Source organism: Gadus chalcogrammus, chromosome 1, assembly GCF_026213295.1.
Source record: "Gadus chalcogrammus isolate NIFS_2021 chromosome 1, NIFS_Gcha_1.0, whole genome shotgun sequence".
Classification (NCBI taxonomy): Eukaryota; Metazoa; Chordata; class Actinopteri; order Gadiformes; family Gadidae; genus Gadus; species Gadus chalcogrammus.
In genome coordinates, this window is record NC_079412.1 from 19092779 (window position 1) to 19108631 (window position 15853).

A 15853-nucleotide genomic window follows, 5' to 3' on the forward strand; every position below is an offset into this window, starting at 1 on the left:
ACACAGACAGGCGAGCCCTGTAATCAAGGCACTCTGGCACCTAGTACATTCAGTGTCCTGTTTTGTGCCTCCCACGTTTTCGTTTCTTCTACCTTTCCTGTTGCTTCTGGAGCACCCATCCCTCAAGCACCCTTCAGTCCCACCGCAATCATCCCATTTAGACGGCCATGAGGGGCAGCCCGTTGTAGCGGTGTGTATGTGAGGGGGGGTACTTTGTTATTCCATACCGCTGTCTGTAACTCCAATTATCCTCTTCACTACCCAATGATCTGTTAATATTCATCTTGTGTGTGTGTGTGTGTGTGTGTGTGTGTGTGTGTGTGTGTGTGTGTGTGTGTGTGTGTGTGTGTGTGTGTGTGTGTGTGTGTGTGTGTGTGTGTGTGTGTGTGTGTGTGTGTGTGTGTGTGTGTGTGTGTGTGTGTGTGTGTGTGTGTGTGTGTGTGTGTGTGTGTGTGTGTGTGTGTGGACAAATTGTGATTCATTCTCTTTTGGAGATGAAAAACTTGTTTTTTCAGTCAAAGGCACAATAAGCAAATTAATAAAACCACTCTCTCACTCTCGCTCAATAATGAGGGAGAAAGAGGGAGTGAGAGAGAGAGAGCGAGAGAGGGAGAGTGAGAGTTAGAGACTTATATTCATTGAAAGTGCAAACTTGAATATCTGGATGGTCTCACGAGGCTAGCTGCCCAGTGCCCATATACTAGAAAACAGTCTAAAGCCATTACAAGGGTTTAATTACTGTAAATTACACATATATAAGTTTTCATTTCGCAATGAATATCAGTTTGCCTTAGCTGGGCATTATTATGTGATTTTCCAGATATGGATGCAGCTTCACATTGCTCAAAAAAAATATTTCTGTTTATCTTTCAAGATCGTTATTCAGTTTATTCATGGTAAAAAACTGTTTTGGTCGCTGGGTGGACTGGTAGACCTTTGTGGTGGTTTATTTATTTTTTCTTCGCTAGATTTAGCTGCTCTTTGTTCTTCATTAACTGAAAGCTCTCAAGGCAAGCAATGATTGGTCCGAGCATTTGGTACGTTTTGGGAGAAGCTTTCAAAGAGCTGGAGGCCAGCCTGATCTGCAGAGAGAGACTGAGTGTGAACTCCCAGGATCAGGATGGCCTAAAGAGGCTACTGGGCGGGAATGATGGGGCGAAAAATGATTCCAAGTCAAATGAATCTATATAACAAAGGTTTCTCTTTAAAGTAGAACCACTGACCCAAGGATTCTTTAATCTACTATCATACACAGAAAAAATATGTAAATCGAAACCACAAACACAAAATAATAATAATAAGATTGTGTGGGCTCATTGCATCTGATAGCCTACATTGGAGTAGTTGATGTCCCTCTGACTCCAGGCTTGGTTGAACATGTGTGCATATCTTACTGAACAACAAATTCCCAAATAGCTAAGCAATATTGCAAGCAATAAAGGGTTAATCTGAAACTAATTGGGGTTTTTTAGTGAGCGCTAACCCCAGACTGACTTCATCGGGTTGAAGTCAGTCTGGGGTTTGTAGAATGACCCGGTGTCTCCGTGTCGTGGAAGAACTATCAAAGATCCCTGCTCAAGGAAACGGTGGAGAACATACTAATACAACTGTCGAACTTAACTCCGAGAGTACCTTGAGTAGTCCATGCAGGTGAAGCAAATCTACCTCATTAGCCTCAGCGTCGGGGTCTGTTTGATTTATTCTTTAGCGCCGGGGACGTGGACGGGCGCCCACTCGTTGGCTCGGGGCAGGCACCATGACAAAAGCAAAGCAGTCTCGCTAGCTTTCGCTGCCTACCCTTTGGCATTAATCATCACGTCTCACCCCATTTACATTTTCAGGCAGATTAGCCTGTTGCTTTTGACAACAACAAATTGGCATTTCATGCCACTCTCTCTTCTTCAGGTGCATCTCTAAACAATTTGTAACTAATGAGACTGACACGGACTTAACCTAATGAAACCCTTACATCATCAGAGCTTCTGTTTAGTGGTTTACTGTTGTTGTTGTTGTTGTTGTTGTTGTTGTTGTTGTTGTTGTTGTTGTTGTTGTTGTTGTTGTTGTTGTTGTTGTCGTTCTTGTTGTTGTTCTTGTTGTTTATGCCCTTTTAAATCTATTTGGGCAATGCCAGTTGGCCATGCAGCCCTGTATTTAAAACATGGAACGGTCACTTACATATTTGATATTATAATGTTCACATGTTATTGTAGCTGGAGCTTATCTGGCTCAATCCGGCTGACTTCGACATGAAACCCAGCCTTGTGCCCAACAGCCTAAAATAGACCTATTGTGGCATATTAAGTTTGAGCGCGCCACTTCCATATTCACAAAATATTTTTTTTTTTCTAATACAAATGTTATCAAGACTTCACTAGTCATTAAACGCAGAGACTTCATGTGTATTTATTTTTATATATAACTGAAGAAACTATCGACAAAAAGAAGAGAAAGAAGTTCTTTGTTGGAAAACAGTATTTCATCTTTACAAACCCATTCTGAGCTTCTTTGTTATGTTCCCACTGAATGGTAGTGCTCGCAGAGTCGCAGTCCCCCGGTCGTCACCAAAGCCCAGAGCTTATTGTCAGCCGGCACAGACACAGCCGTGTAATGCATCCCTGCTCATGAGATTCCAATTGAACTGACTTGTATGTGGGGGAAGTCTATCGAGAGGTACTTTAAGACATAATGAACACTTTATTATCGACGCCCACCGTGTAATCGCGGTGTATCTATAGGACTAGACGTCCTTTGACCCAACACCCCCACCCACCCACCCGCACCCAGCACACACACACACACACACACACACACACACACACACACACACACACACACACACACACACACACACACACACACACACACACACACACACACACACACACACACACACACACACACACACACACACACACACCATATGAATGGAAACTAAATCACACACCTCCAGCCCGCTTTAGCGAGCACGGTCGTCACACTGAACAACCTCATCATGTTGCTCCGAGACTGGGCAGACGCTGCCCTTGAAAAGCACAAAAAATATGAAAAAAACACCTCTGAGGACACGGATTCGCTCGAGCTATTGTGATGCTGACTCAAGTCGGCCACACCGCGAGTGTATTCAACGCGGGCCTTTCTGCGTGTAGGGGATAATGAAGCACGCCCGCAAATTCTGTCGCTATAGCTAAGACGTGGCTTCCATTGTTATCCACCCCTCTGAAGAAAAATGATAAAACGTTCTTGATTAAATCAAGACATTCATGAGTGGATGTTGATAGCGTGGCTAGCCCTCGCATGCTATTAGCATTCCTGCTACGTCTTTCCCCATCCCGCCTCATGATGTGCTTAATGATTCTGCCGGTCATCGACAGACCCCAACGCATGCCAGCCAATGGAAACATAATCCCCAGTATTACAAGTCCTCTGATATGTAATTACACAGATGTTAGGGCTGAGATGGCTCCTGCCATCGTGTTGCCACTGCCCTTTCCCCCCCCCCCCCCTCGTTTTGAGGCATGGACAAGCCGATACGCCTCGCTCACTCCTCTAATTATTATTTTTTTGCTCTTCTCCCTTTTTCCACGGCCAGTCTCTGTGTCATACTCTCTAGTCGGAGCTGTGGCCCAGGGAGTCGGTCCCTAAAGACATGACACGGGCTGTCTCGTAGGACTAGTCTGTAAATAGGCAGCGGGTGGCAGGCCCAGGTCAATCGCAAGCTCTCCAGATTCACAGCAAGGACTCGAGGAATATAAAGCTGAGACAACGCCGCCACTCAAAGTCAATCCGGTCACACAGTTTGAAAGCCTTCAGTCTGTCAGGTGTAATGCACTGGGATGTGTATAATGTATACCCTTAAGGGTGTATTACACAGCTCGATAGATGGATATAGGATGGATCTCATAATCAGAACAATCGAAACAAATAATATTATTACCAGATTCTATGTGGTAGCCTAAACAGTTTGATATCTATCCATCATCTGTCTATCTATCCATCTTAAGAAGCATGGATGGTTTGACTGACAGACAGGCAGAGAGAAGAGCGCTGTAGTGAAATTGAGAATAGTATTAGGAAGAACAGATTTCTTCTTGTATTACATGCTTTGAGCTGCCCCAGTGTCTCCAGTCACACAGGCTTTGGTAATTGTCTGTATTCAGCAGATAAAGAGGGGAAACAATGGTTTTAATGCGCTTTTTGCGGGAGCAGGTCCAACACGTAATGTTTCAGAGAAAGCCAATTGTTTCCAGAAAGGCGAAATTTAGCACCACTGAGTGACAGATCATAAGCATATCGGTCTGTGACTGACCAATATGCTTATGATCTGCCACTCAGTGGTGCTGAATCGTTCTATGTATGAAAAATGGGCTAAATGTGTGTCGGGACGATTATTCTACGACAAACAGAACACTTTGCTCAATTTGGCAGGAAATAAAGTTGAATCACTCTAAATTATGTGTGGCGGCTATCTCATTTAGCCCTTAACTTTGCCTTGCTTCTCAATTTCATGAACCATTGTGAATGAATCCTAATTGAGCGGTCGGGGGATTCTGCAGCTCTTTGTTCCTGCATTGGTTCAAAGTGCAGCCTCGCTCTGTTTGGTCCAATTTTTATTAAAAGACTGACAATTTGTCTTGATGTTTCTTTGTTTCAACTCAATGCCATTGGTCCGAGCATAACTACAACATTTCTAGTAGATAACGGCTGACATGATTTTGATTATTTCTTATTGCTACATAAATGGGCTACCTAAGAACATTTCTGTATTTAGTTTCAGCGTTTCCTAATTAAACTAGGCCCATTATTTCTCTGTTTAGGGACATGTCATCTCGACATAGTCCCACTCGAAGATGAACACTAGCTCTCATCTGTCTGTGTTCTTGGTGCCTTGTTGTGGGATGTCTCCTCCAAATGGTTAATTGATGTCATCTGCCCTCTAGGGACGTGCTAAGGTAAAGCAAGAGCCTTAGTTCCTCCTCAACTTGCGGCCCAGGCCTCCACACACACGACTCTCACATCCTTAATTACACCCATAAGTCGATAGCAGTCACCTTATTGTGAGTCAAATGTAGCTCATTAACATAGCGCTCACGGTTAATCTCGTGTATCACGGAGACAGACTCGGCAATCAGGAGAAACGCCACTAGGGCCCTGACGCTCTCCACTCTGGAGAGGGTGATTGAGTCCTTGAAGGCTCCCTGGATAGACTGACATGGTAATTTATCCACTGTCTGGTGGAACATTTTAACACCGCCTACATGTAGTACTGCGGCTAAGATATAGGCTACACGTCGTCCGTGCATTTAGACGTCCTGCCAGTCCAGATGCCACTGGCCCCCAGCGTGTGTGATGGGGTGACGGCTCAGAAACCACTAGTCCTACGCAGGGGGATTGGGGGCTCCACCGTACAGTTCAGTCAACTCCTGAATCTGGAATATGTTATAATAACACGGCATCGCCCTCCGCCGGAGCATAAACATCGCAAGCCTAGAGATTAGTGCCGCCGCTGCACCGCGCGTAAAGACGATTAGAGAAGATTATTAACAAACATGTTGGATTAGACGCCGCAGCATCAGCACCAGCGACTACTTTCCCCTGACATCCCAACTGTGTCATTAAAACAGTGTTACACTTAGTAAAAAAAAAAAGACAAATGTTTGCAACTGATAGCCACGCAGTGAAGGGGTTTTGCTTGATCGGCGTCCACCCATTTACAATTTACAGTATTTACCAATTTAAAGACTCCAGATAGTCCGTCCCGTCCCGTCCCGTCCCCCCCATCCTATCTGAAGTCTTTAAATTGGTTCAGGCTGGGGTTTGGATGTTGCCCTGCCTCACACCAGCTTATGAAACATCCTAGTAGTACCTATGGAATTATAATTAGTATTCATTCTGGGTTGCAAGGCACACCCTATAGTCGCCTGGCTGGCAGGCATTCTTTTGCAATGAATGTGCACAATTAAATGGATTTTTGACATTGTGTGTGCTTTGCTTCCCAATATGCAGTTTGCATATGAAAATGTAAAAGTCATTTCATACAAGCATGGAGCAATGAGTGCTCATGGTAGTGGTCACATTGCTTTTTAGGGGGGCTTGGTCGGCGCACTGTGGCCCCGGATTCAATCTGCTGGGTCTCAATTAACGTCAGATACACTGGCATCAGCCACAGTGCAGGACAGTGATTATGTACAAGCTGTAGTTGATACACAGATTATGGGAACCAGCATTTTAATTAGGGGCCTTCGCGTTCTCCGTACAAGTATACAGAGTAAACCTAGTCATGCATGCGATTAATACACGCCTTGACTTTATGTTTTAGGCCAGTGTTTGACAAAAGCAGCATTTTAATTAAATCTGATAACAGCTTCGAGAGGATTCAAATTAAATCAGAACGTGTGCCTGCCGAGTTTCTATTGAACTTGATGGTTTGTCTCATTATCGATTTTGTTATTATCACAGATTATAATGAACACAATAACTCTGAGAAAGATGTGTAGTTTCACCAGCCACTAGGACTGTAATCTTGTAGCCTTTTTTGAAAGGACCGCTGCTGCGAAGCGCCCTTCTCCACATGTGAGTGGTTCATAAGCCCCTGACTGAAGGGCCACTCTCTCAGGGAGACGCAAGAACAAAACCAAGATATTATTATTTGTTACAATATTTCAATTTCGAGGCAAATTACCTATTGTTATTATATTAGTAGTATTAGTAGTATAATAATTAGTAGTGTTGTTCACAATGAACTAAAATGTATAAGGAACAATCTTTATCGAAATACTAATGAATAACATTTTACTCTCTTCTTGGCATTCTAAAAAGGGAAACATAGACTCATTATCTCTCTAAATCACAGGACTCGAATGCAAGTATTTATTGCCATCTAGTGGTGAAATAGTTACATTTTGGTTCATGGTTTTGTTTTTCTGTGGGTGGTTTTACGTCACATCTATGTTTTACATGAATTCAAAATGTAAGTAAGAAGAGCAACCCACCGGCCAGGGAGCGGGGCTCTTTCACACTCACACAAAGGCTGTTACTATAGGCCTACTGCTGACTTCTCTAAACAATTTATTTAATAACGTTATAACAAACTCCACATATGTCACCGTCAACGTATAAACACGCATGGATCCACTTAAGTTACCCTTCCAGCGTAAAGATTCGGGATGTATCCTTTATTCAGTGCTTTCGCTTATGAAATGTGTTTTCACAGTCGAAAAGGACAAGACACACAGAAAACATAACGGAGACAAACAAGAAGAAACAGGAAACAAGACGGATCATTTAGAGTGTGCTGGGGCGATGCTGGCCGAGGGCAGTTCTCTCCAAAGAAAGCGGTCCCTCTAACAGAATAGCGCTGACAACCTGTGGCAGGGTGGGAGGATGGGAGCAGTAGGGTGAGGCTTGGGTAGGGTGAAGAACAATGGTGAGTGCTTTGGGGGGAGATGGTGGAACATTTTAAAATTGACACGAACGGGAATGGTAGACCTTCCAGTTTACCAAGGGCTACTGAATGAAAGCTGGATTTGTTCATCCACATATGGTTTATGACATTACGATAGCAGAAGCCAACATATTAGCTTACGATTTTCATGCATAATGTATCACCCTTGGGGAAGGCCAATATTGAAACATTTCTATTAAAATGTACGTATTATCTATTTTTTTCTTTTTGTAGAAATGCAATCAATATGTTCTTAGAGAAGCTATGTCTATGCATGGAATGAGAGTGAATGATAGCAGAATGCATGCAGGCCTATACCAGATAATAGATAGAGTGATGTTAATTGGGAGGCTGTTCATTACTAAAGCCGATTCATGTGGTCAAATTAAATGGACTTATCACAATCAAAGGTATCCTAATGTGTGCAAGCACAGTTAGGCTGATCGATCAACCTGAAAGGTATGATACAGGCCCCACACCCGGCAGTGCCCATACTCACCAGCAGGTGGCGGTATAAGCGGATCATCGCATTGTGTTGTTACTGCGGCGAGCAGAAAAAGAAAGGTGATGTTCGTTACGAAAGTAACCTGCAAACGCACTGGACCAATACCATACAACCATGGTCGTGGTGTTGCTGAATGAGTTCTTCGTTCGTACAACACACCGGCATTTCTTGAATTTACTTTAGGTTTAAGTTGGCTGATTGATTGAGCGTTTATACCCTGAATAACACTTGTGTAACCACTGAAATGTGTTATAACTGACTTGTGTAAGCTTCGCTTTGTCATTGATGTTAACAGCCTCATCTCGCCAGACGTTGGTCGTTTAAGATTCGGTTCAATATGTTTCATATGCTTCCCAAAGTACGGATGCCAATGACATTGGCATTAGCCAGAGGATTTCCTTCCTTGGCGAGCTGCAGATCTCTCTGCCGCCATCAGAATCGGACCTTCTCAACACAACAATCACTTGTCAGGGTAAAAAATACTGGTTTACAACACACTTGTGTTATTTACCCCCTTACTGAATCACAATGGGGTAAATAAATAAGGCAGTGTAATGATTATAATTGCGTATAATTAATGTATAATGATTATAATTGAGTATAATCATTTATTCAAACCAATTGCAGGTGTTGTACGATGGACTTTGTCCCATTTGTGTGACAGAGATACGGTTCCTCCAGTATTATCAGAGAAACAAAGCAGAAAAAGTCACATTTGTTGACATCTCACTTCCTGGTTATGACGGAGGAGAGTTCGCAGGGGTCAGCTACGACACGGCCATGGATGAGATGCACGTGATTGATGAAAGGGACCAGGTGAGCATCTTCTAATTCATAGTGCTAGAAATGCATTTGATGTGTGTATGTACTATGTAGACACTGTACTGCATGCATTTACATAATTCTAAATTATAATCACAACATCAAACACAGTTAATGTAACACATTTTCTATTTCTGTTCACTCTGTCAGAAGAGCTGGAGAGCATACTGCCTTTGCAGCAGAGCTTCTAATTGGTGTAGTCAGGGGAAATTATGTTGTATATACTTACCATTACCTTCCTGTGAACTCTGCAGGTACACCGTGGGATCCCAGCGTTCTCAGTCATGTACGGCGCCGTCGGCCTGGGCTGGTTGGGGCGCTTCATGATGTGGGCCCCTTTGAGGCCCTGGATGGACAAAAGCTACGCCATCTTTGCCAGGAATCGCCTGAAGTGGACTGGACGTGGGGATGAGTGCCGTACCGGAAGCTGTGCAAAGAAAACACGTTGATCGTTTGGATGGCAGTTCGACTATTTATGGGATGGATTACAAAACTGCTGGGCATCTGCCACTAGATGACAATGAAGGTTGGAAAACAAGCTGTCGCAATAAAATGCTAGCAAAGTGATGAAATGTGTTTTTGAAGGAAAGCATTTTCAAGAATGACAACATTTGAATGCCTGATGTTGATTATACTGTGGCATTACCTTGGCCAACACAGAATGGAATCAACAACGTCAAATCGCACCTTTGTATGGTTTGTGCAATAAAAACGTCAGTAATGCTGTAACACGAGTGACATTATATTTTCTGTTATCATGTGTGACTGTGCTGGGCAGAAGCCAGACCCAGGAGGGATCAAAGAGGAGGTCCTGCTCCGCTACAACAGAGTTGTTATCAGCCAGACACCAGTGGCTGATACAGGTAGTACAAACTAGTACGCACGTGAGTGACTGTACCCAACGCTTACGCAATAGCTCTGTTGCATACACGGTAGAGTGGGCCACACCCCTTTCAACTCATGTGGACATTCTTGTGTTGAACTGACCTAAGATCTATAAAATAAGATGCTGGTGAAAGATAGTTTCTTAGAGACATTGGAGTAGAAGTGGATTAATAGAGGGAATCAAACATTGTTGCCAAGAAACTCAAGTGTGGCTCTTCCAGGCTTGTCCCTGTCCTGTAACCTTCATGGGAGAGGGACTGTGCTGGTGTCCTCTGACGCCTGCTCTGGGCCTCCTGGCTTTCAAGACCCACAACTTGTTGTCTTCCCTAATATTAGCCTTGTGCTCTTGTGCTGTACAGTCAGCCGCGATGGCACATGACCTTAAGCTTTTGTTTCCTTGCACGGCATTGGTCAGCCAGCATGGCTGAGGTGTCCACCCCTAAGCCAGTTTAGCCAATTAGATTAGAGCTCCTCTATGTATAGCAGGGATAGCAAAACACTCTAGTGTCAACATGCTGGCTACTTTTGTGGAATTGTGTACAAGACGTTAAAGCACAGCAAACTGGCTAAATGGAAGAATGAACAATCATGATTGGTGCAATAGAATAAGGTATGTTTTGGGCTTGAAGTAGATAATGATTTTATTTCCATATTATTGAATCTGTAAGCCACCAAGCTGTTGACCTTGATCACATTAATGTAAATCCTGTTTCAATGTATGGTTTCTGCAGCCTTGCCACTATTTAACTTTATTTTTTTTATTTTCTGAAATTATTATTAAGTTATTAATTATTTAACTTTGTAAATCAGTAAATCATTTTATACCCATGATTTACTATTATGATTGTTAACTAGAATAACTAGGGTGAAGCTCTTTCCATTCACCAACAACAATCAAACGTGTATACCAATGGCAGAGGTACTGGACCGCTTATTATTTTGAGGTATTATTTTGAGGTTTAGAATTGAGATGCCGCTTGTGTCTTTACAGTTTTTTACGCTCCAAGGCACGGATAAATCCACAGCCAATATTCAACCATGACTATACTTACCTTTTGCTGGTTTGGGTAGAGCATGATAAATCCCCCTTGGACCCAGGCCTTATCCATTTCTTTACCTTAGCTGGGAGAGATTTCAATATGTGTCTCAATTCAGGTCATTAAATTAATCATACCCCACTTTGTTGAGGATGCGGTCCACCGATTACTTTGTACATTGAATAATTTTCTCCACATTACCATGTTTATTTGATAATACGACAAGAATGTTAATACCATACAATTGTTTGTTATTCCAGGATACCAGAGGACTCTGGTACACGTCTAGTATATATAATTAGACTGTAAAATTCCCACATTTCCCTTTAAATCCAGAGATGGGACGCTACCTTTGCACCAACCTCTTCAGCGCAGGGACGCTACCATCGTACTGTAGGCTAAGGTTCCTCATTGGCTTCCTCAGAGGCCTTCCCCGCTATGCCAGGCCACCCTTCTGCTCTGACCTCAGTCTCAACCCTACCCAGCTCGACAGCCTCCAGCGCCACAGCTTCAAACAAAGAGCTAGACGCAGAAATGCCAAGATAAGCGGGCACTGCATACTGCGGTCTACCTCCGACCACTTGGCCAGGAATAGCATCAGGGAGGTAAGATACCTCCAGGCCGTTGGGTTCTGCTCATCCTCCAACCGGAGTGACTTTAAGGCCAGCCCTCCCATCGGAATCATACAGGAGTCTCCGACGGGTTTCCAATGGAGTGCCCTGGGAGCTCGTCTGGGCCACTCTTTTAATACGCTGTCACGACACATCAATGTTTATTTCCAGAAGAAAGACACCCATCCTGTTCCTCTTGCAGAAAACGCCAGTCTTCTGTTAGCCGCTCCACAATATGTGAGCAGGTTACGAAAACGTAATCAAAGTCAGAAGGCGGTCAGAGATAGGGTAGTTTTTCAGGAAAAGGACACGGCACTGGAACTCAAGCGTGAAGACAAGGACAGGTCCTCTAAAACTCCACCCGAAGAAGAAGCATCGCCTGCCAAACATTCTGGGGTGCAACTATTTCACCCAAGCTCTCTGGCAACGAGATTCGGAGAGAACTACATTCATGTTGCAAATCACGTCAACACATTTTTCTCCAGAATTGGTTCATCAGATTTAACGATTCAGAATGACTTGGAAAATGTGCACTCCAATATAGTTTCAACCAGGAGGCAAAGAAAGAGAAATACACAAGCAGAACAGAAGCCTAGAGGGCAAATAGATGCTGAGCCAGATAAAGGCAACACCTCCAGCAACATGGCAGAAGCCTACCTTCTGTTTGCAAGCCACATCAACAGATATTTTGGTGCCAAAGTGGAAGATAATGCTTCTAAAGATCAATTCCTTGGAGACAAACCCAGGCAGACAGTAGACAGCAGTCAAAAGGATCCTTCAGAACTGTCTACCTCTGAAACTCAAATTAACTCCTCACAATTGCATCAGGAAAAACACTCCAATTCTAAAAGTGAAGGACTTTTCCACTCCAGCACCAACACAACCCATTTTGGGGAGAGCTACCTGCAAATGGCTAACCACGTGAATGAGTATTTCAATGGACCCGAAACCTTAGAAGAAGATGACGGAGCTGATGCTTTAAGTTACTTAAGAGCGCTTGAATCCCAAGTGTACTTATCCCAGAAACCAAAGGTGGTGTCTTTTATGGACTGCTTTCTTCAACCCACAAGTGCCATCCCCAGCCTGCTTGGTGGCTATCTCAGAGCATTTCCCTGGGCCCAGAGCAGTCCCTCCACACAGACACCAGTACCACCACAGGCCGTCTTCAAAAGAAAGGTGGGTGGAACAAATCGTTCAATCATAATACGCACAAAATGACAGTACGACATTAATCTCAACATTTTATGTTATGTCAAAAATGTGTTCAGTAAAACTCCAGAGGAACAGGGTAAACTTTAATATTTCACTATATCATATATTTAATATGTCTTAAAAAATTCACGAGCAGTTGATCATAACGAGAAAGCCTACAAAGTCATGAAAGTTAGCTCCAGCTGTTGGCAAACTATGCTCTGTATTCTCAGGCTGGGTTGAGTAGGAACGAGGCTGAGGAGATGACCTACACATGGATCGGTCATCTAGAGCAGCGCTTGTCTCCGGATGATCTCAGAACCTGTATCGAGACCCTCAACCAACACCTGGTCCGCTACCCATCATGCAAAGCGGTCGTGTGGCAGGTAGGATATACAGAAGACGAAATATAGAAATATTGAGAAAATTGAAAAATAGACCCAAATCAAGTAAATGTAACTAATAAGTCATGTCATTCCAGCAAAAGACAGCGGTTAAAATGTTGAAACAGCGACGTGCTCATAGAGATCACCAGGAACTTCAGGATGCCATCAGAGAAACCTTGGCTCTGATTGGCTACGTGGACCCAGTCAAAGGCCGTGGTATAAGGGTGCTCTCCATTGACGGTGGCGGTACAAGGTAACTACATGTCCTACCAAATATATCTGTCCGTCTGTCTTTCACTGCTGGTGTAGCGGTCCGTGAGCTAGCTAGCCTGCGGGCTTCCTGGTGGCTCATGTTAACGCTATGCCCTCCGGCCTCCGCAGAGGTCTGGTGCCTCTGCAGCTGTTAAAACTGCTGGAGGCGGAGACAGGAAGACCCATCCACCAGCTCTTTGATTACATCTGCGGAGTAAGCACAGGTGTGTCAAGACGTTGTGCAGGAGGAGGAGACTCCACCAGTCTGAACAATAATCAGCCACCCAAAAAAAATAAGATGCATGTATACAATTTCAATGTAAGCCTCCTCTCACACCATTGCATGCTTTCTCCTTCTCTCTCTCTGTCGCCCCGCTGCACCACAGGGGCTGTCCTGGCCTTCATGCTCGGCCTGGCCCGCTTCTCCTTGGAGGAGTGTGAGGACATGTACAGACGCTTCGGCTCCGACGTGTTCCGGCAGAACCCCCTGGTGGGAACGGTGAAGATGGGCTGGAGCCACTCCTATTACAACACAGAGACCTGGGAGAAGATACTGCGGTAGAGACAAGGGTTTTATGAGGCTGTTACTCAATACATTGGGGGGCACCTACTGCTCTCTGGAAGGCTGCAATAACACTTTATCGGTTTGGCTTCTTTCAGGGAGAGGATGGGTGAAGAAATACTAATCAGGACATCCCGAGATGTGCTGAGTCCGAAGGTAAAAAACAAAGTCAAAACTATTGTTAAATTTCGACATAAAAACTTGTAGAACTAGTATTACTGATGATATACTGATGCTTTGTAAGATATAAAGATTTGGATTGTCCAACATGGACCTCGAGTGATGATGAGTTAAAGTACACAGATGTTAGCTGTTGTACACTGTAGCGGTACATATTGAGAACGTCCCACATGTAACTGACGTTGGGTTGCTCCCTGTCCAGGTTTCTGCGGTCAGCGCCGTGGTGAACTGGGGCACCAGTCCCAAGGCCTTTGTTTTCCGTAACTACAACCACAGGCCGGGCTCTCTGAGCCGCTACGCAGGCGGCTCCGTCTACCCGATGTGGGAGGCAGTGCGGGCCTCGTCGGCGGCCCCCGGCTACTTCGAGGAGTTCACGCTGCAGAGCGACATCCATCAGGTAAGCTAGGTGGTGCTAATCACAGACCCCTGTGGTGTCACTATCACTGTCAGCACACTAGCTGTTTCATGGCTCGGCTATCACACAGTTAAGGAGGTAGAGCGGGTTGGCTGGTAACCGCAAGATTGCAAGTTCGATCCCCGGCTCCTCATAGTGTCGAGGTGTCCCTGAGCAAGGCACCTAACCCTTACTGCTCTCAACGAGCCGGCTGTCGCCTTGCACGGTCGACGCCGCCGTCGGTGTGTGAATGTGTGTATAAATGGGTGAATGTTGAATATTGTAAAGCACTTTTTGGCGGCCACTGGTTACAAAAAAGTTTGATATAAATGCAGTCCATTTATTATTAACATGTAAACATGGGTTTTGAAGACTTTTATATAGAGACTCTAATGTAAAGGATACAACTGTGTATATATATACGGTACATCCGTGGTTGCAGGATGGAGGAATCATCCTGAACAACCCGTGTGCGCTGGCTGTGCACGAGAGCCGCCTGCTGTGGCCCAGGCAGCCCTTTCAGTGTGTTCTGTCTCTGGGCACCGGCCGCTACGACACGGTGAAGAGAGGCCCCACCACCACCACCAGCTGGAGGGCCAAAATCAGCAACCTCATATGCAGCGCCACGGACACAGAGGGGGTCCACACGCTGCTGGACGACCTGCTGGCCCCCGACGTCTACTTCCGCTTCAACCCCATGCTGAGAGCCGAGGTCTCTCTGGATGAGAGCCGGCCGGGGGTCCTGGACAACCTGCGCAGGGACACCCACGTGTACCTGGACAGAAACCGCCTGAAGCTGGCCAGGCTGTGTCTGGTTCTGGGGGCGGAGCGGTCGGCCGCGAGCCACACCAAGGACTGGGTCTATGAGCGGGCCTGGGAGGCCAAGCAGAGATGGGTATGAGGTGTGGCAGAGGGGGTTGAATGGAGGAGGTGAATGCACACAGACACACACACACACACACACACACACACACACACACACACACACACACACACACACACACACACACACACACACACACACACACACACACACACACACACACACACACACACACACACACACACACACTCACACACAGGAAGGATTGCATCCTCAATGTGTCAGATTAGCAATGTGTTTTTAAGGATCTGTTTTAGCATGCATACCATGCACAGAAAAAGCTTGATGTGAATGTAAACGAATTGAATGCACCTTTGGTTGAACAATTCTGTACAGTTTAATTTTATGAAATTGGTATGCTAATGGTTGACCTTTCCACGTGGCGCACAATACCAACATACACGATATATTCTTGTGAATCAAAGCACTTGACATTTTTAATGTACTGTATGTCGACATTGGCACTTCACGATCTCAATGAGACAATAGTATTTCACTCCAATGGGTGAATAATGTATACAATGTATAACTGGCTTGTGAAAAGTATTGTAATAAAATTTATTTTGGAAAATATTACATTGATGGTTATCACCCATGTAATTCATCCTTACTTCATTATCACATTATTAATGGCATCAACTTGAAGTATTATTGAATGTACAACTTGACGCTATTAATACCTGCACGTCCAAAACCAAGTGATT

General features: G+C 44.6%; 2 protein-coding genes across 3 annotated transcripts; both read left to right on the forward strand.

Moving 5' to 3' along the window:
* The first annotated feature begins 7999 nt into the window (after positions 1 to 7999).
* LOC130385678 (uncharacterized) lies at positions 8000 to 9506 on the forward strand. Its single transcript, XM_056594316.1, has 3 exons — positions 8000 to 8418; positions 8574 to 8762; positions 9023 to 9506. The coding sequence occupies exons 1-3, from the start codon at positions 8284 to 8286 to the stop codon at positions 9215 to 9217; spliced, it is 519 nt and encodes a 172-aa protein (XP_056450291.1). The 5' UTR covers positions 8000 to 8283; the 3' UTR covers positions 9218 to 9506.
* A 634-nt stretch (positions 9507 to 10140) lies between these two features.
* On the forward strand, positions 10141 to 15725 carry LOC130385666 (calcium-independent phospholipase A2-gamma-like). 2 transcript variants are annotated; one of them, XM_056594292.1, is made up of 9 exons: positions 10141 to 10263; positions 10951 to 12477; positions 12726 to 12878; positions 12974 to 13131; positions 13260 to 13354; positions 13517 to 13688; positions 13791 to 13848; positions 14075 to 14269; positions 14709 to 15725. In XM_056594292.1, exons 2-9 carry the CDS (start codon positions 11029 to 11031, stop codon positions 15165 to 15167), a joined length of 2739 nt encoding a protein of 912 aa, XP_056450267.1. In that variant the 5' UTR covers positions 10141 to 10263; positions 10951 to 11028; the 3' UTR covers positions 15168 to 15725. The 2 variants fall into 2 exon arrangements, with proteins under 2 accessions (XP_056450267.1, XP_056450278.1); XM_056594303.1 differs by having other exon boundaries at positions 11027 to 12477.
* Positions 15726 to 15853: the final 128 nt, after the last annotated feature.

Excerpts from the sequence above, each read along its gene's own strand:
- LOC130385678 (XM_056594316.1), top strand. The coding sequence starts at position 8,284 with ATGTTTCATATGCTTCCCAAAGTACGGATGCCAATGACATTGGCATTA. Across the intron at positions 8,419-8,573 it reads CACAACAATCACTTGTCAGG|GTGTTGTACGATGGACTTTG; the intron begins GTAAAAAATACT and ends AACCAATTGCAG. Across the intron at positions 8,763-9,022 it reads TGATTGATGAAAGGGACCAG|GTACACCGTGGGATCCCAGC; the intron begins GTGAGCATCTTC and ends TGAACTCTGCAG.
- LOC130385666 (XM_056594292.1), top strand. The coding sequence starts at position 11,029 with ATGGGACGCTACCTTTGCACCAACCTCTTCAGCGCAGGGACGCTACCA. Across the intron at positions 13,689-13,790 it reads ACCTGGGAGAAGATACTGCG|GGAGAGGATGGGTGAAGAAA; the intron begins GTAGAGACAAGG and ends GGCTTCTTTCAG. Across the intron at positions 14,270-14,708 it reads TGCAGAGCGACATCCATCAG|GATGGAGGAATCATCCTGAA; the intron begins GTAAGCTAGGTG and ends CCGTGGTTGCAG.